The 19,715-nt window shown below is 42.4% G+C and overlaps 2 protein-coding genes across 3 annotated transcripts; one reads left to right on the forward strand and one right to left on the reverse strand.

Annotated features, from left to right (window-relative positions):
- Nucleotides 1–561: 561 nt before the first annotated feature.
- LOC121314265 (protein brambleberry-like) lies at nt 562–12,437 on the reverse strand. Of its 2 annotated transcripts, none has more exons than XM_041247328.1 (13): nt 12,342–12,437; nt 11,255–11,519; nt 10,102–10,230; nt 8,874–9,059; nt 7,146–7,368; nt 6,544–6,660; nt 4,926–5,105; nt 4,428–4,634; nt 4,049–4,193; nt 3,717–3,775; nt 3,345–3,475; nt 2,652–2,752; nt 562–1,750 (listed from the first exon to the last, which is right to left on the reverse strand). In XM_041247328.1, the coding sequence occupies exons 2-13, from the start codon at nt 11,507–11,509 to the stop codon at nt 1,624–1,626; spliced, it is 1,860 nt and encodes a 619-aa protein (XP_041103262.1). In that variant the 5' UTR covers nt 11,510–11,519; nt 12,342–12,437; the 3' UTR covers nt 562–1,623. The 2 variants fall into 2 exon arrangements, with proteins under 2 accessions (XP_041103262.1, XP_041103261.1); XM_041247327.1 differs by having other exon boundaries at nt 12,271–12,437.
- A 497-nt stretch (nt 12,438–12,934) lies between these two features.
- Nucleotides 12,935–18,572, forward strand: LOC121314268 (pyrroline-5-carboxylate reductase 3-like). The gene is made up of 6 exons (XM_041247331.1): nt 12,935–13,506; nt 13,610–13,674; nt 14,303–14,482; nt 15,782–15,994; nt 17,133–17,225; nt 18,061–18,572. The coding sequence occupies exons 1-6, from the start codon at nt 13,419–13,421 to the stop codon at nt 18,241–18,243; spliced, it is 822 nt and encodes a 273-aa protein (XP_041103265.1). The 5' UTR covers nt 12,935–13,418; the 3' UTR covers nt 18,244–18,572.
- The last annotated feature ends 1,143 nt before the right edge of the window (nt 18,573–19,715 follow it).

The raw sequence follows: 19,715 nt of genomic DNA on the forward strand, positions 1-19,715 counted from the left end.
TAATGTAAATGCATTTATGATTATAGTTTCTCTTCTGAAACTGCACCTATATAATCAATGGAATTGCGTGAGAGGTAAGATTAATTGAATGATTGTGTTAGCTACAATCACATTACGTATCAGTTTTGAGTGCCATATAAACTGGTAGCTGTTGAAAATCACCCCAGACCTCGCGATCATGCTTTTGCAGGAGTCACCTGGACATTAAACAGTACGTTAACACGCATTCCAGACAGGCCAGTGTGGAGGTGCGATTGGGAAGAGCCTGCATGCAACCTATTCCCTCCTTAACCTTTCCGCCCAGTATGCAGTATGGTTTTCATTCCAACTGAGCTCTCAATTACTTACCTACACCCTTAATTGAACGGATCATTTGCGTAATTGTTTGTCTTAAATAGTTGCATATTTCAAGTTAGCTGTAACATTAAGTAACTTCAACTATGCAACAGTTTAAGAGCTGAAAACAATTAACAGGGTCTAATTAAGCAAATAAATTAAAATTATGGGTCTAGTTGAGTAATTGAAATCTCAGTTGGAATGAAAACCAGTAGACACTGGTCCCCAGGACCAGGGTTGAGAACCACCGATCTAGATGAACGGTCTCTCCACTTGTATTGAAACTTACCAAGTATCAGAATCTGGGGGTAGAAGGCAGCGGATTTACTTGTTCATGTTACTAAAAGCACACGTTTTGTATTTAGAGTCATGGCGGGATAAATGTCAGAGCCAGGCTTATTTACAGCTTGCAAGTTTAAAATTCTTGCGACAGATACATCAGCATAGTCCCAACTTCAGATTTCACCTCATTATTCAATTGACTGCTTGTTGGTAAATGTATTGCTCAGTTCAGCTTCATTCATGGTCAGGTGCAGAATAGTAAAGCTACATGGAAAGAGACAGCACCACCACCTTAAGATCTTTCATAAAAAGACTTTATTAAATATAAAATAACTACAAAATTTTAAAACAAAAAGACATGGATACAACACAACCAGTGGCAGTCTCTTCAGAGCACAGCTGGAAGTTAAAACTGTCCAGTATATGGCCAGACAGACTGTTACATTGCAGCTCATTGGTGTGCACTAGTCAGCATGAGTCCTCTTTGTCCCAGATCAGTAAAACCACAAACTCTCCTTTTTACACAGATACAAAACACACATCACATTTCTTGTTACACACACAGGTCTTCCTTCTCTTCCAGCTCAAAAGCAGGGTGTCAGTTCAGCCTACAACAGGAACCTCACTTGTCCTGCTGTACACAATCCTAGGTTTTAGAAACCCCTTCAATCAAGTATAATATTGAAATAACCGAGTTTGTGCAATCAAACCCGTTTAATTATGTCCTCCCCTATAGCTCCATGAACTGAACCTCCCAATAAGAAAACCTACAGATTCAAAAGGGTAAGACATGCCGTGATATCAAGAGCAAGCAGTTCAGATTCAGTAGAGGGTTCCGATTGCTGGTCATTATAATAATATACCTAAACCTCTTGGAAATTCAGAACTGGGTGCAGGACTAGCAAGAGCTTCCAACCCTGTCCTACAGCAGTGCTGGAGTGTTGGTTGCGTGTGTGGATCTCATTCTCCAGGGTCATAGCTGTGCGATCTGGTCTAGTGCAGGCTCTAGCTGGTGTAGGATGCTTGTCCAGCCTCATGCACATGACAGAATTCCCACCCCCTCACCGCTCTCTTTTTGCAGAGCAGCCCAGTCTTGGTGATGCCACTGCATAACTGTCTGCCAGACATAGACCTGCAGGAAAAACAAGCCAGTCCAGCCCCTTTCAAATACACACATGGACCGTTCATTCTATTTAACGCGTTTCAATACATCTCACTCACACACTGCTACGGTTTCATTTAGAGGATGTGTTATGAAAGACCACGACATACAGGATTTGTCAGGGACAGAAGGGGTGAAAACAAAACCAGCCTTTGGGCAAGTTAATCATCGTGTGAAATATCACATTTATGCCACAAATTATAACATTTGCCATAAAATCAGTACTACACCGTAGCTCCCCCTAATGCATTTGAAGGTACTGCAAGGTAATCTACAGAGCTTGTCGACCCAGTCAGGCGAGCTGGGGCTATGGAAGTGCATTCTTCAGACCCGGTGTTTCGTTTACTTTCATCATGAATTATTTTGCATTTTGTAAATAATGTTTTTGCTAAATGGTTTGCTTTAAAGCAGGGCTTCTCAAACTTGGTGGTCCAGAGGACCCCCTGTGGCTGCTGGTTTTCATTCCAACCAAGCTTTCAATTACTTAACTAGGCCCTTAAACTGATTAAGTTGCTTAATTAGACCTTTTTACTTGTTTTCAGCTCTTGAACAGTTGCATATTGCAAGTTAGCTATAACATTTCATAAGTAACTTGAACTTCAACTGTTTAAGAGCTGAAAACACGCAAAAATGTCTACTTACGCAAGTTAGTCCAATTAATGGTATAGTTAAGTAATTGAGAGCTTGGTTGGAATGAAAACCAGCAGACACAGGGGGTCCCCAGGACAGAGTTTGAGAACCCCTGCTTTAAAGGATATGCAACAGGCCTTGCAAAATGATGTATTTGTAATTTAGGTACATTGATATAAGAGAGACATATGTAGTATTCAAAGTAAGCCACCAATTATGAAATGAGTTGCAGTGCACTCACCCATTGCTGCCCATGGACTGGTTGGGGCTGCCTGGCCTGGATTCTGAGATTCCATCGAGAAGGGAGCCCAGGTGTCTCTGGGGGACTCCCTCTAGCGCCATCTAACAAGGCAGGAGGACAAACAGTTTCTCAGAAGGCATCTCCAGGAACAATCTTTCACCATGAACAGCAATGCAGTGCTCCCTCGTAAAAAGGCAGCCTTTCATACGGCAGAGCAGGTGGTGTCCATTTGGCCCCCTAACGCCATTCAACTGGCACAGTCTTACCTATGGCTCCAGGATACAGATATAAACCACGAATATACAAATAACTGGTTAACATAGCACACCGACACGGTTGTCTATTTATTACCAAGTTGCCATGTTCAACGACTGAGCCACAAATCTGTAAGGCGCCTCCTAACCGCATATGATCTGTGTGTTGTAGTACTGTGAACAGTCAAGTTAAACCATTTGGTAAGTGTTAATTCTGTGTCTGTGGGGGGGTCAATGTTGAAAAGGTGACCAGTGCAATCTATATAGTTATACAGTATAATCTATTGAAGAGCTCCCGCTTTATAACCGCATTCCGAAATACTGATGAACAGTGAGTTAGTGATAGGCACTTGTACAAGAAAATATAGGACTCGTACAATTTACTGTCAACATGGTCCAGCTGTGAATTAATTTTTATGGAAGGAGTATATTATCTTACCATGGGCAGGCTGGCTCTCTTCAGCAGCGGGGTGGAGTGACTGGGGGTCCCCTCAGATCGGGGCCGCATCAACAACCGAGGGGGCAGTGGCTCAGCCCCCTGCAGAGAGAGGTCCGCCAGGCTGCCCTCATCTGGGGGGAGAGAGGAATAGTTGATCTATCTTATCTGTAACAACCTTGCAACAGTTGGTATTCTGCAATCATGCAAGACAGGTTTTACTACAAGCTTGATTAGCCCCAGTAGTAGAGGTAGCAAAGCTCAGGTGTGTCCTATTAAACTCATAGCAAAACCAGGAATGGATCAAACTGCTATGTAACTGCTATGCTTACTCCCATGCCTGCTTTGCAGGTGGTGTTTTGTTTACAAGCTCACCGAAGAGACAGCTGTCCTGCTCCAGTGCCGGCAGATCATCCTTCACATCAGCCAGATCCCTGCAGAGACAGGAGTGTGTCAAGGGGGAGCAAGGCATGGAAATACACAACTCGTTCAGCAGGATCAAGTCCACTGGCTTGGGTTTGCACCCAGCCATCACACGACATTTAAAAAGATTACAAACCTACCACCAAATGTTTTTACACCGCCAATTGTTCTATGACAAACACCATTCTGGTTCAACCTCAAGATCTCAAATGCACACACAACAATGAACACTGGACCCTGTGAGGCACGCCCATCATCCCCCCCCCCCCTCAAAGAACCCTCACCTGTTTGGTGTAGAGGCGAGGCGGAGGCCCGCAGGTCTGAGGGTCTCCGAGGAGGAGACTGTGCTGGAGGCAGGCAGGGTGGCCTGGGATCTTCGACGGCTCATCGCAGAACAACCGTTCACCAGCCGCAGCAGGAACCAGTTACCTGCCAGCACAGCAGCAGGAGCAAAAGCAGTTAAAGCATAATCTAAAACTGCAGCCACCATGTCTAAAGAGCACAGCAAGAAAGGCACTGATCGTCTTGGTTTATTTTAGTGTAACGGCAGAGTGTTTAAATTCTAGAGAAGAGAAACCAGTCCGTTCCATCAAATCACACTGACCTATTCCTTTATTCCAACACAGCTGAAGTGACTCCCAATACCCACCCCGTGGCTCTTACCAATGGCGCCGAGCACCAAGAAAATGGTGAGGCTGTGGAAGTCCATGGCGGGTTGCTGGTTGAGCTCAGACAGTGCGTTCAGAACAACTAACACAAGGAGCATGGCACGGGGCAGGCCAGGAGTCTGCAGGAAAGTCATGAGTAGAGCAACCAGTAGGAAGTAGCCAGTATGCAGGACACAGGTGGACACTGCAGAGAGGTTAATGCCTGAGAGAGAGAGAGAAAAACTACTGAAATCCGTGACTTTAAATTCCTTTCTACTGAAACAGCATCTTGCAATAAAAATTACTTTGTTTTATTTTAAATCCACGGTTTGACCTGGATTAAATGCAATAAGGCCACTTCGTCTCGTGCCGCATCACACCGAGGCGTTTGTATATTTCGACGTATAGAGACCCTGATGGGCCTTACTGCATGCAGTACATAACATTGAGACACTTTACATTATAATGCATGTTAGTAACACCTCTCTGCAGCTGCTATCCTGTCTCTTCTTACCAACCCAGCCGATGAAGCCCTGGATGTGCCGTAGCCTGCTCTCCACGCTGCCCTGCATCCTGTCCATGTAGTGCAGCAGCGTCCCCAGCGTGCTGTTCATGCGCTGCAGGTTCCCCATCAACTGCTCGAAGTAGCGAGTTGTGCGATTCTGATAACGCAGGAATCCAGACAGGTTTGAGTCTGACAGGAGAGACAGGAGGTCAACCTCAAACACAGAAAAAACACCCACCCGACCTTCAATTTTAATACAGCCAGCAGATTTTACCATTGTAGCCACGGTGGCAACTAAGCTTTTACTGTATATACAACAGAACATCAGGTCTATAAAAACGGCTTTCTGGTTAACTGTCAGAATCTGCACCACCCTGTTGATCTCCTAGATCCAATCCTTTTGTGGAACCAGCCCCCTTTTCTTATTTCCATAATAACGCACATCAGCCAGTCAAGTTAGGGTAGAACAGTGGAAATTATCAGTCCGAATTCATTCTGCATTGTCTGCAGTTTGGAAGAGATGGCTACTGCCAACTTGAAAATGAAATCACTAAAAAAGTAGTTTCCCCTCCTCCCAACAATATGGGATGAAAGGCGTGTTGTGGTGCCTGTGCTGCCTTACGGCACGGGGGGGGGCGGTTAAAATAACTACACAAATTTTTAATTCTCTGTGTTGCAGAGAAGTGTGCAGTGCTACAGGCCATAGGAGTTTCCCCAACTAGCTTGGTTGATCATCTTAAACAGCACTGGAAATAAAAACAATTCAAAATATCTCTCCTCCTAAATAAAATGTCAAAGAAACTGAAGCAACAGTCAAATCTATTTGCATCTGGATTTGAAAAATCCACATCTGGCCAACCATGAAAATGAGAAAGTAACAGATGGGGAGGAGCAAACCCTGTTAGTATTTTAGCCTGTTTGTCTATGACAGTACCTGAATTTTTTATATAGTTATCTTCTCTGGCATTTGATTAATACAGTTCTATCTCCTGGCATTTTATGTACATAGTTCCCTGGTATTTATTGTATATAGTTCCCTGGCACAGATTGATTTAATTTATTTTTTTAAATGTCACCCATTACATGAAAACAAACCATGCAAAAGCAATGTGTGTGCAACACATACACGTCTCCTGATATTGTCCCTGTTTGAAAATGTTGGCCACTATTAAAGTTCACTTGGCCTCCAGGTTTTGAAAGCTTGTGTCCAAATGCCCACCAGCCTACAAAGTGATTTGTATAACCCTCTAGCCATCTTTCTCCAGAATCTGGTTTTAGGAATTAACAAATTATTGGGAATACCAATTTATCACAATATATACTACATATGCAAAAATATAATTCCAACATACAGAGAGACAAACGAAAGGTACAGACAGACACACAGATAAGGCCGCCTCCACAATACCCCTGTTGACGGTTGATTCTCCTGCTGGGAGGGGGGTAAGAGTTTCAACTTCTTGTTTAACATATGAAGAATGAGTGTTTTCAGGAATTGTTTGTACAAAAGGGATACTGATCATTGTTTAATGCCAGATGTATATAGCCACACAACTCTAACAAAGACATGTTAGGTGGATCCCCCCACCCTCGTATTGAATTCAGTTGAGGAGGGGCAGGTCCGTACCTATCTTGGAGTAGATGTCCTGGGCCCGGCTCCTCACTTCAGCCAGGTCAGCCAGGATGGCTTGGTGTCCCTCCTGCAGGTCCTCACCCTGGCCCTTCAGGTGCTTGCTCACGTTGTCTGAAAAGACAGCCGAAACATTAACACACAACATCCTGTTTTAACCAGTCCCATGACTACTCTCCTGCAGCAGCACCAGGTATGTTTCAAGTGTGAAGCAGAGACAACCAATATTACCAGTTACGCCTATGATGCACAACACTGTATCTTGCACAGTAAAGGAATACGGGCCACACACTCATACCAACCTTTGACCATACCTCATCCAGCTCAATTTAACACATTGCTTGTATTTTATTAAATTACGTTTAATAATCTTCTCTGGGTAATCCCCTTAATGATTTGTAAAAGGGTCAGTTTCGTTTCACCTGTAATCCCCTGCCTCTCTCACCCGTGCTCTGAAAACAGTTTATTCTTGACCCCCCCCACACTCCTTCAGTGGCTGTGTTGACCCCCAGCGTCCCCACCTCATCCATAGCAGTGTTGACCTCAGCCTCCATTCCCCACCCATGACAATTGACCTCAGCTTCCCCCCCCCACCTCACCCATGCGGTGTGTGATGCCCTCGATGAGCTGTGCCACGAGCTGGTGCCCACTGGCGATGAGCGCTTTCTCCTGCGCCAGGCGCTCCAGGTTGATGTCGATGGAGGACTCTAGCTCCTCCTGCCCCTGTTGCAGCGCCCCCTGCTGCTCAAGCAGAGAACTCTGACTGCTCAGAACCTTCTCCAGAGACGAGGCTGTCAGCTCCTTCAGCTCAGCCTGGCCGTCCTGCCGGAGACGTTATTTCAGCGTTAGATACTCACACAAGCACGGTTGCACCCAGTCTTGGGTTTTAAAACTCCCTGCGTCAACTGCAGCATAGCTTTGAATTTAGTAAGGCTCTGGGGGAACATCACAGCATAGTAGCAAGTACATACTACCCGAGGCTCACCTCCAGTTAATACCAAACTCTGTACTACCTTAATACCAATTACAATGTAAACACACAGAGCTATCTTTGGGATCAGCTGATCCCAGACTTTCACAGACCCCAGGGTTAAACTGACCATTCCCTTCCTGTTTGGGAAAGTGCGGGGGAGAGGGGCAGAATTAATGATTTTGAATTTAATCTATGTTCCCTCCTATGTATACGGTTTATTAACAGTTACATTAATTACATAAGAAATTCAATGCAACTGTTTATATGAAAGTAACCCATTAAGTATTGGCAACTGAGACAGATAACAAGGTGCCAGTAACTCCAGCAAGCTTGTTAATCCAGCAGCATTTAAACACCGAAGCTGCTCGGTACATTAATGGAATTCACAAAATACGATCAAATAACAGGTGTATCACAATGCAATAAATGTTTGTTCCCGTGTTACCTTCTCAAAAGGCAAAGTAACTTTGTAATACATGTTCTGAATTACACATTGGAGCAATGGAATGAAATAGTTCATATACATCAATAAAAGGTTTTAGCAACATGTTTGCACATTAACTTAAGATATAATTGCAAAATGAAAGAATATTTCACTCCTTGACTTTAAGACAGTAATAATTACATTTAATTGAATTACCTGCACTTGGGAATACATTTAGCAGTGCTGCAGACATGACTTAGTACTGAACTTGAACCTCTAAAGAATTGCTGGACTCACTTTATACCCGGTTAATGCACCTCTAGGGGGCAGACAGCTGTTACACTGTGTTCACTGCAACCGAGATCATCTTGAACATCCATCTGCAGACTATCTGGAGAGTGCATTGCCATTGACCTCCCATGTTTAGGTATATTATTGAAATGCCCAGGTAGGGGATAAGAGTTTGAACAATCCTGCCCCTGGTAGATCTGCTCTGAAGTAACCGATTCTCATTGCAGCACGAGACACCTGTGAATCTGTAGGTTTACCAATAGATGTTTATGCAACATTATTTAACAGGGGTTTGACTGCAGACTCCTGGCTACTCATTTCAATAATCTACTTCATTGAGGGTAGAAACCCAGGACTGAGTGCAGCAAGACTACAGAGATTCCAACCCTGTTGTAGGCTTGGTGATAAACTGACACCCTGCTTTATAAGCATGAAGCGAAGACCTACAATTAGTGTGTGGAAATCCAGAAAAGTGGTGTGCATTTTGGAGTGCTGTAAAAGGTTTGCGCTTTATTCACGGTGCCATTTCTGAACCCCAGGCCTGGGTGCAGCAGTGCTAGTGTGAGTTTCTAACCCAGCAGTGACACATTGAAAGCTCTTGTATTTTATTCAGCAGAGAGGAACACAGGACAGTCCTACCTTGAGCACACGCATGGCCTCCAGCTGGCTGGCTGCCGTGGCGACGAGCGAGTTGACCGTCACCTCTGTCCTCCTCTTGAAGTGCTGCTGGCGTGTGGTGTAGCACACAGAGCGCGCTCGGTTGCTCACGATGTGGTAGGCATTCCAGGTGTCCGCATCCATTGGCTCTGTGCACTCTTTGATCGTCTGTAACAGAGAAGACACCAGGAGGGTTCAAGCAGTCCTGGAGTTACTGCAGGAATGAGGAGGCGCACCCGAAAGGTTGTTTAGCTTCCACAGTGAAATAAACGCAGCAAAAGAAAATCATGTCAGCATCCGTATTGCAGATTCATATTTGAAACTGTCTGCCCTTCTAAAGATTTTTTTTTTGGCTTTATTTTTTCACATGTTAAGTTACTGATTAATTTGATAGATATTTTGTAGAGCTGTCCTCCCATTTGGACAAAGAACCATTCTGACAACCAGCAAGGTATTATAAAAATACAAACGTATAATCAAAGGTAATAAAAAATAAAAGGTTTAGCTGACTGAATGGTAGACACTACACAGACACAGCTTCGACAGTTTTCTGTGTGTTAAACATGTTGAAAGTGCGCCATTCTGAATGCACTTGCTCATTCTTAAGAATGCAGACTGTCCTCAGATGCATTAAAAGCCTTATCAGGATACATCAAAAGGCTCAATTAAAAAAAAAAAAAGTGTTTAACCACAGAGAGCAAGTCATATAATTCATTTAACAGTAACAAGAGAGCTACCAGTTTGTCACATACCCGGGAAAGATTATGAATTGTTAAACGGTACGACTTGGAACATGATAGAAAACTGTTTAAATAGTTTAATTTTGTACTTATTACCCAGTAGTGGATGAGCTCCTCCTTAAAGGAGATAGAGGGGAGGTGGATGTACGCATGTGAAATTGCATCTCCAACCGTCATGAAACTTGGCATTAACATTACTTAGCAGAGCAGATTTTGGTGTGTGTCTGCCCGTTTATCCAGCTTTATGCCACACATTTTTATATGCTTCTTGAACACATGTAGTTATTCCACATACTGTAAAACCAGTCATTAATATACTTTACCATGATATTAACACCTCATTTGCTTACCCAATTTTACCAAACTTATCCAATCGTCCTTAAACTATTCACTATACTTAAAGATTTCTACAGTAATGATAGGAGGTGCTTAGCTTATTGTCAGCTGTAATGTGAGAAAATGAACTGTACCATTTCTGGGGTGCAGGGGTAGGTCTTTCGCCCTTCCACCTCTGCCTGGCAATTGAACAAAACCACACCCAGTTTGGCAATCTCTTCTTCCGATAGGCCACTGCAGGAGGATTTCAGCTGGGCGATCACCTAGGAAATGCCAGAGGAAGTGTGCCTGGTTACCGCTGCCGTTTGCTCAACTCAGGGTGTTTCCACTGCCACAAACCCCCTTCTGCATGAGCACTGCACTGTTACAATGATTGCCCTGCCTCCCTCTGCAAGCAGGTTCATTCAAGTCTGATTTTTCACTCTTGGTATCTAGGATTTGATATCAAACTTATTCTGAAAAAGCTTAGACATAAGTTTAATCTTGCAGAATGATGGAGAACCACTTTCTTCTTTTTTAAAAAAGGACATGTTACCATCTGCTTTTTATTACTCCATTGAAATGTTCCCGCCAGAATATAAACGAATATATTATTACACTGTGTAACAAAAAAAAAATAATAATTGTTCCTGGGTAGTAAGTGTTATTTCCTAATTGCTTATGCCTCAAAAGTATAGAAAATGGCTATTATTCCCCACAAACTTTGCTTTTGTGACCAGGACAGTGATATTTCAAAATATCACTATTTCCAATGGGAAAATGGGCAAATGTGCCTTTTCATTCACATAGTCAGAAAAAAAAAAAACATATGAATCCAAATTAACATGTATTTATACTAAAGTAATACAAAGATGACTACAAAGGATTTAGAAGTGAGTAGTTTGAGATTTACAATTATACTGTAAATAGCACCAGCACCCCTGAGTAAATCGGGTCTGGATATTGAAGCAGAAAAAAAAAGTATAGAATATTGTACCATCACCGGATAACTGTACTGAAATGAGTCAAATGCATTTTGAAACCAGACTTGTTAATTTTCATCAGCAGCTGATCGAGTTCAAATCGATTTCAATAGGGACTATACTTGTCAGCCTCAATTAATACTGCAGGCTGGCCGAACTCAATCTAATGCAGATTGTTAAAAGGCACCTTAAAATAAAACTACAAAAATACAATGCTGTCTTAGAGGAATTGTGGAGCTTGGTGAATCACCCAATAAATAACAGTTATGGATAGTCTAATAACCGAGCTTCCTGGAAAGCCGTGCTGTGTGCAGCGGTAGGCTACCTTGTAGTGACAGCTGTCGAGAGGGGACAGCTCTAGTTGTTTGGCTTCGGCGAGGAAGCGGTCGTCTGCCGTGGTCATCTCGAATGGCGGAGTTTCCCCGTGCGTGTTCGCCGACACGACCGCGGGAGGGGGCTCTACAGTGGTGGGCGTCTCCTTCATCCAGCCGAAAAACGTCACCACCAGACCGACACGGCCACACAACACACCGAGGACTAGGGCCCAGGCAACGACACTCAAATTTACACAGAACGCCATCCTCAACCTGCTGGAGACACGTGGAACACAGATCGGACCTCGATTAGCTCGACTGTAATTTAAACGTTAGAAAAAGGTGTACTTTTGTTCACCAAAATGTAAATCCAGTATTAATGCAGTTTGTCAAACTGTTTACTGTATCACCGGGACTTCAAATAGAGATAACTGGCATTACATATAGATACAAAAATTTGCTTTTGTTGACCGGATACTTCTTGAAAACAAGCTTCAAATGTGCCCCGTTGCGTGTAAAGCTGTGACCAATGCTCTTAAATGTGCTGAAGTACTGCTAAAATCAAACAAGCCCCGGATATTTAGAATGGCAGTACCGCAGATCTGACATCATTGGGGTCGCTAGGTTGTCTAACCTATATATCCTTTCTCTTAAAAAAAAAAAAAGACATGTCCTGAGAACAGAAGTGTATAAAGTTTATTTTAAAATATTTTACAATTGACTAATAAAACATAAAAGGTGGCATTTTACAATGCGTACAAACAGAATGTTTATTTTTAAAAAAGTCCGACATTTGCTTTACAAAGTAACACAACATCCAATTTTCTTTGCAAAGTTTGACCATTATCATTGGCAGAACAATCGTACCGAAACTAACAAGCATCGCTAAGCGCACCTATATAATTGTGGAAGGTAAAATATACACGCATTTAGATCCACCCATCCAAATGCATTCATAAAAAGCAACGGCCTAAGCGGTTTTCACATACAAAGACTACCAGCAGTTTAACCAAACACCAGTACTTACTAGACAGCAGCAGTTTTTCTTTTCTTACAGAAAAGCACGCACTAAACCCCGAACCAACACTTAAATAATACCTGGTCAGCACACTCCACCAGTCTTACGCAGGCTCTCCGCAAACAGACGTAATACTAAACTGACATCACCAGCACCACCTGCGCAAAATTCTTATTTCCCGGGAAAATATTAAATGTCTGGCGGACAGCCAATCAGAATTGAACATGTAAATGAGGGTACGGTCAGCCCTGTTGGTACAAAACTACAACATTGAAACATTTAGTATTAAGGTGTGTGTCTGGCATTTTATATTTTATTAAAATAAGAAACCAATACTTAAATTACATGTAAAAAATAAACTATAAGCTATATTAAAATCTATGATTTATTTTTATAATTTGACACACCCTATATAAAATGTGCAGGAGTTACCCCCTATCTCATTGATCATTTGATCGTGTCATTGTTAACGTGCATGCATATTTGTATATTGTTTATTTATTAGCACGAATTAAATAAAACAATGTGCTTGTTATTTAGTTGGTTTATTATTTGCAGGCATAGTTAGATGTACAGCACTTCATTTCCGTACGTGTAAACGCAGGGAAACTCGTCAGCCGGCTTTAATTTGCTGACAATTCTGAATTCCAGGGTTATACTCTGGTTGTCCAACCAAGTCACATGTGTATCGTGTGGGCATCGCAGAAAACCTGTACCTGTTTCGAGTTCAAATAGAAACATGGTTGCTGTGATCTTTTCTCCAAACTCCATTCTGTAAATCTCAAGGACTCGTTCAGACTTGGGCTAGTAGTATTACTGCACGACTCTCGCTGAAGCAAACAACGCGCTGATCAAAATCCTATTATTTATTCCAAACGCTGTCGCTCCCTCTGATATATTATTCAGTTGTATTGCCACATAATTGTATATTTTATGAATATGACCGGTCGCTAGGTAGTAGTGTGCTAATAGTTGAACACCTATATATCCAGGTTTCATCTACATTGCATTACAGCTATCAAGAGTAGTACTGTTTTAAGTAAGTCTTGAATAAAATCGCGAAAGAATTACTCAACGGGACAAGACTCATAGTAACATTAAATAACGAAACCTATTCCCAAACGAGCTGCAGTCAACCTGTACAATTCGAACCGAAGATGGAGCAGGACCTCAGAGAGATCAAAGTGGGCTTCATCGGAGCAGGGAAGATGGCTCATGGAATCGCCCAGGGAATTCTCCTGTCTGGTACTACCAGCCCCGCGAACTCGCGCTAGTATTTGCTGTTCCTTCAGTGTGTGTGCTTATAGCTGGTGTGTAAAAACTATTCAACTATTTTTTATTTAATCAGGTAAAGTGAGTCCTGGCAATGTGATGGTGAGCGCACCTTCACTGAACAACCTGGGGAAGTTCAAGGTGAGGGGAGCATGTTCCTTCAATGCTTGTCTTGTTAAAATATTATTAAATTTGTCAACTCCTTTTAAGATTGTAGAGACTTCAATCCTGCCATTCTTGTTTGTTGTAAATAGATTCAGTTACCACAACCTTTCTTCATGGTTCATTCCTTTAAGCCCTGGGATTAGTCTAGTTGCTCTTCATTGGACTCTATCCAGGGCCACATCCCATCAGTACTGTGGTCACTGGAATTAGACACCAGTATAAGTGTGATCTTGCCATATTTATGATCGTGAACCAGCCTGTCTTCCAGGCAATGTCTTTACAAGCTGTGTTTTATGATTCTCTCAATAAAGTTCCATTACAGCTGGTGTCCAAGAGAAATTAACACTTTCCCTGCCACATTGTTTTGAAACCTCCGGACATATGGGTGATGATTACAATCTTTTTCCACGTTTCTGTTTTACATCATGCCTACAAACCATTTGATTTGACATGCTGCCGGGGTTGCTGTTTAGATTTCCAGTTTGTAATTGTGTTTTTAATAAAGTTGTTTTCCTGGTATTTGATCTGCTTTTCTCCCTTGTTCTGTGCATTGCGTGTTGTAACTGACCAGTGATGTTCTTGCTTGTTCTGTATTGTCCTGCAGGACTGTGGTGTCAGGACCACGCACTGTAACACAGAGGTGGTGCAGGTCAGTCAGGTTCTCTTTCTGGCCGTGAAGCCGCACGTAATTCCCAGCGTCCTCCAGGAGGTCTCTGCGGTCGTCACCCCGCAGCACATCATCGTCTCTGTGGCAGCAGGCGTCACCATAGCAACCCTAGAGGGGGTGAGTGGGCAACACACAAGGGTACAGTAACATAGTACAGGAGAAACTCAAAGTTAGGAACCCTATAAAACTGACCAGTAAACCATGCAGTGCTTGAAACCAGAGACTGGGCTCCTGGCTGCTGGAAATAACATGAAGGTCAGACACTGAACACTTCTGTCAGTTGTGTCAACCAATGAAAACACCAGAATTCAGAATATCCCAGAACATCTTAATGTGTTCAGGGTTCTCCCCAAGCCTTTTCAGCCTCCCAGCTGAAAAACCTGAGCCGCCCGTCTTGTAGGTGGATTGATTGTGCTGATAGCAGACAGATCAGTTGTGCATGCTGGGTGAATTTTTTTTATCTTGGAACCAGTTGCTTGGTTAAGTCTTGACACTACATTTAACCAATCAGAGAGGTGAAGGGGTGGGTTTTCCTTTTTAAGCACTTCGAGAGGCTGAAACGTTAAAATAGCCGATTATTTTCGTAGCGGAAATAGTGACAATGAATGTGGAAATTATCAAACCGAAATGGATGATGAAAAAGAACAAGAAAATGAAAAAGAGCAACCTGATTTATAGTCCACGAAGAGCAACTTATAGAAAGTGACATGGAAGAATGGCAAGAGGGGCCGATGCTTAAAAAAAAAAAAAAGAAACATTGTGATAGTGGGTATGATGTTATATGGGGAAAAAAAAATATATATATAAGGCCATTTTAATTTTGCGTTAAAAGTGCTCCATCTATATTATATATATATATGTGTGTGACACACACCACACATACATGTACACACATATATATATATATATATATATCTATATATATCTATATGAGATATAATATATATATATATAGATATATATATATATATATATACTGTTGTAGTCAGTGTTGTTGAAGCTGACAACCTGGGATCCTTCAAGAAGCTGCTTGATGAGATTCTGGGATCAATAAGCTACTAACAACCAAACGAGCAAGATGGGCCGAATGGCCTCCTCTCGTTTGTAAACTTTCTTATGTTCTTATGTACTGTGTTGTTTTCTTTTGATTAAAACATAATTTATAATAACTTCATATGTACAGTTGACCTTGTCTCTTCCTCTCCCTTTCCCCACATCTCTTCCTATCCTCCACCTCCCCTCATCTCACACTCTCCACTATTTCCTGCTCACCCTCTCCCCTGCACCTCTCTCTTCCCTCTCTCCCTGTCTCTCCTGCTGTCCCTCCTCCCCCCTCTCTCTACCCCCTCTCCCTCACCCCTGCCCTTTTCTCTCCCTGTCTCTCTCTCCCCCTCTCTCTCTGTCTGTCTTCCTCAGCTGCTCCCGACTGGCTCAATGGTCCTGAGGTTGATGCCAAACCTGCCCTGTGTGGTCCAGGAGGGGGCGCTGTTGTTCTGCCGGGGGTCTCGGGCGGGGCCTGGTGAGGCGGGGCTCCTGCGCGGGCTGCTGTCCTCCTGCGGCCTGGTGGAGGAGGGGCCGGAGGCGTTTATTGACATCCACACAGGACTGAGCGGCAGCGGCGTGGCCTATGTGAGTACCCCTCACCTAGGAAGTGCAGTGGAAACAGATTTCCTGCTGGGTAAGGCAAGCAAACTGAGGAAGTTCTTTAACAAAGTGCAGTACCAGATGCTTTAAAATTACATGTTTGCTTTGACATGTGTCTTTAAAAAGGCACATTTGAGACCTATGCAGCTAATGAAATTATTTTTGTGTGCCACAGCCACTTTAAATAGGATTTAAACTGAACAGATCTGAATCTTGAGCAAAGGAAATCATCAAAACCAGATCCTCATCAGCACGTTTTTTTCAGAAATACTGTACAAACATGTTCAGTAACAGTACATCAGTAAACACTGACATTAAATTGATGGCAATCCTAAATTCTCAGCAATCATGATAATGTATTCTCACCAATTAGCACGCTCAAGGGTCTGTTAAGAGCCAGTAGGTGTTTTGAGGGAATGCTTTGTTCTAAAACTCTGTAGTTGTTTTGACCCGCCCACCAGTATAAAGCCATAGACAAATTGTCAAATTGATCCATGAGCACTGGAAGCTCGCGGACTTAATAAATCTGCATTGCCAAATGGCTTGTGACGGAGGTGATTAGGATATCAGGTACCAATGGTAATCTCAGGGCTTGACACTAAAAGGCAGTTTCCACTGCTGGCTGCCCTAAAAAAGGGTGATTTCACTACTGGCAACATTGGCCTCAAAGTAGTACTGCTACAGGGTTCTTTAAAACACAGCACAATACTATCAGTGACCTTTTGACACAGGACAAAGAGCTTCCAAAATTGAAAAATGCACTGAAGCGTGTTTTTGTTGGCCAGGGCAGCAGTGGAAATGAGACTTAACACTGTCAATGAAGTGTGTTATTTAAATGAGCACAAGCCAGGAGTTTAATGTTAAACTGACTTACTTATAGCTGCATGAAGAACTCCTTTCTGTAACCCTACAGACTCAAGGTTAGGGTTAGGGTTAGGCTTATTCCTGCTGTGATGAGACTTGCAAGCAGTTCTCATTTAGCAGGGGCCTGATTGTTGAAACCCCTGTTCCTGATCATTTTAATAATAAACTACATTAAGGGAAGTTCTGAACAACAAGACTGGGTGCAGCAGGGCTAGTGTGAGTTTCTAACTGTAATCCTGCATTCTCATTCGCCCCCCAGGTGTACATGTTGGCAGAGGCGATGGCTGAGGGTGCGGTCAAGATGGGCATGCCCAGCGCTCTGGCCAATAGGATTGCAGCACAGACAGTGCTGGTGAGTGGTTGCTGTGGGTGTTAATATAGTGTATAATTGCTCATATAGGTGCATTCTCTTATGTATAGGGTGTGTGGTTATACAAGAGATAAATGCATGGGATTATATGCAGGACAATTTTAGAAGAGAACACAATAAGTGGAAATCTGTTTGCAGTGCTCTATTGTGGTCTTTTATCAATATTTCCATTCAGAACTTACCACAGTCATACCACTTTCTCTATTTTCATATATATTTAAAGTAGATTTATCAACATCTCGGCACAGCCTTTCACTGCCACTGTTCTGAAGCCCATGTGTGTCTGTGCATTATTAAAAGTGTGTACCCAAGTATAACCCCATGCATGTCTATGCATTATTAAGGGAGTTAAACCTATAAATTACTTATTTTAAAATAAAAATACATAGGTCTTTTGAAACTTCTCATAGTTTCCAAACAATGTGTTTAAGTAAATGTTACCGGTATGTGAAAACAAATCTTGTGATGGATCCCTCTTGATGACTTTTGCTGTGCCTCTGTTTGGTGGATCTAAAAAAGACATGTAGTCCAAACTTTCACAGTATAAGTAGGTGGGGCAGCCACATGGAATGGCCATGTTGTCTGTTCAGTAAAGAAGTTTATAGAGAAAAATGAGTCGACACTGGATCAGCAGCCAGAACCACACAGCATTATAGCAACCAGCATAAAAAGGCCAAGGAAAGGTGAAAAAATAAATCAAAATTGAAGCTCATTGCTCTTTAATAAAACTGAAGTGTGTGTGTGTGTGTGTATTAAACATTGAGGACACGTTTGTGATTGAATTTGTTACGTTTCTGCCTGTGTGTGTGTGTTTCAGGGTGCCGGCAGGCTCCTGAGGGACTCTGGGCAGCACCCAGCACAGCTGCGGGCCGACGTCTGCACCCCGGGCGGGACCACCATCTTCGGGCTGCACGCTCTGGAGAGAGGGGGGCTTCGAGCTGCTGCCATGGGGGCCGTGGAGGCAGCGACGGAGAGGGCTCGCGAGTTGGGAGGCAAATAGGGCAGATCAGCCCCGTGGAAATCATTCTGCCTTCACACTGACTCATTCAACATGAAAGCCTGCTATGTGTTAGACCCTTAGTAAAGTTCACCACAGTAAATCTGCAGTTTCCCATGCTCTTCCCATAGTTATACAACACGTTTCCCACTGTTTACCATGTTGTTTAATATGTTTCACTGTGCGGCAGGGACCATGTGGTTGTGGCAAATAAAATCATTTGATAATTCATACTTAATTTATATAGGCCGCAAATGCACAGTTTTTAAAGAAAAACGTTCTAGTAAATATGTGTCTTTATTTTAAAATGTAGTATCTTCTACTACACCAGGTCAAATAAATCTGTTTGCACAAGCCATGCTTTCAGATAGTGATGCACTTTCTTGATCACCTGGAGAGTGAAATTGTCCCCACCCCTTCAGTACTGTCTTTCCTGTCACAAACCAACCAGCTGCTTCCCCCTAATGACTGACATGCTTTGAGGCAGTAACAAGACTCCGAAGACACTGCTGAGGTAACTGAAATAAGGCATAAAAACTTTCTTTAACCAAATGTAAAACCAAAGAGCATATTTTAAAAGAAAATACATGTTTGTTTCTTTGAAAAATAGACGTATGATACTTATGTAGTGAAGAGGTAAGATTTATGGAATTATTTTTTTATTTTTAACAACGTACACTTTTAAATTGGGACCTGTTCAGGGTTACTCATGCAGGACATGAATCTGAAATCAGCTTGAGATATTGTTGCACCATCAAATTACTCTGGAGGACTAAAACATGTCCAGCTCTTTAGCCTCAGGACCGAACCGTGTCTTTCTGAGTCTTACAGGTACATTAGCCTCATCCATTCACTGTGTTTACAGACCACCACTTAATACAATAAAATCAAACAAAAATAGTGTTTTCTGTGGAGCTCTATTATGTAATGGCCCTACCAAGCAAAGTTGTTAGGATTTCATTGAGCAAACCTTTGTTTGATTTTAGACGAAGAAGCTGGCACAATTGTATTACGTCTGTGGACAATGAGCTAATAAAAAATCTACTAAAAATCTAAATGAAATAAAATTGTTGAATGTTCTCCATTCACTGGTAGATCACCAGAATTATTCTCTAAAGGAGTTCTAACCATTTGCAGATATATTTTCTTATCTGAAAGCAATCTGAAGTCAGACTTGCTCATTTCCATCAGACACAGATCGAGTTAAAATCAAGTTCAGTTGTGACTCTGTCTATCAGCCCCAGTTAGGATGGCAGGCTGGCCAAACTTGATCTCTCTGACTCGTGTTGATATGAAGTTACCTACCGACTGTTCATTGCAAAGGCAGGTATTCAAACATGAAGGCTATTAATATACAGCGCTGGAAAAATCTTGAGATTTGTAAACTAGTCTGATAGGGACACTACAAATTATAAAGTGTGTTGTGGAAAGTCGTAGAATTGCAGACACATGATAGTGTATTACAGTAATAAACC

Source organism: Polyodon spathula, chromosome 4 (assembly GCF_017654505.1).
Source record: "Polyodon spathula isolate WHYD16114869_AA chromosome 4, ASM1765450v1, whole genome shotgun sequence".
In the NCBI taxonomy this organism is placed as follows: domain Eukaryota; kingdom Metazoa; phylum Chordata; class Actinopteri; order Acipenseriformes; family Polyodontidae; genus Polyodon; species Polyodon spathula.

Excerpts from the sequence above, each read along its gene's own strand:
- LOC121314268 (XM_041247331.1), top strand. The coding sequence starts at position 13,419 with ATGGAGCAGGACCTCAGAGAGATCAAAGTGGGCTTCATCGGAGCAGGG. Across the intron at positions 13,675-14,302 it reads ACAACCTGGGGAAGTTCAAG|GACTGTGGTGTCAGGACCAC; the intron begins GTGAGGGGAGCA and ends ATTGTCCTGCAG. Across the intron at positions 14,483-15,781 it reads CCATAGCAACCCTAGAGGGG|CTGCTCCCGACTGGCTCAAT; the intron begins GTGAGTGGGCAA and ends TGTCTTCCTCAG.
- LOC121314265 (XM_041247328.1), bottom strand. The coding sequence starts at position 11,509 with ATGGCGTTCTGTGTAAATTTGAGTGTCGTTGCCTGGGCCCTAGTCCTC. Across the intron at positions 7,369-8,873 it reads AGGCCATGCGTGTGCTCAAG|GACGGCCAGGCTGAGCTGAA; the intron begins GTAGGACTGTCC and ends CGTCTCCGGCAG. Across the intron at positions 2,753-3,344 it reads AGAGAGCCAGCCTGCCCATG|ATGGCGCTAGAGGGAGTCCC; the intron begins GTAAGATAATAT and ends CTGCCTTGTTAG.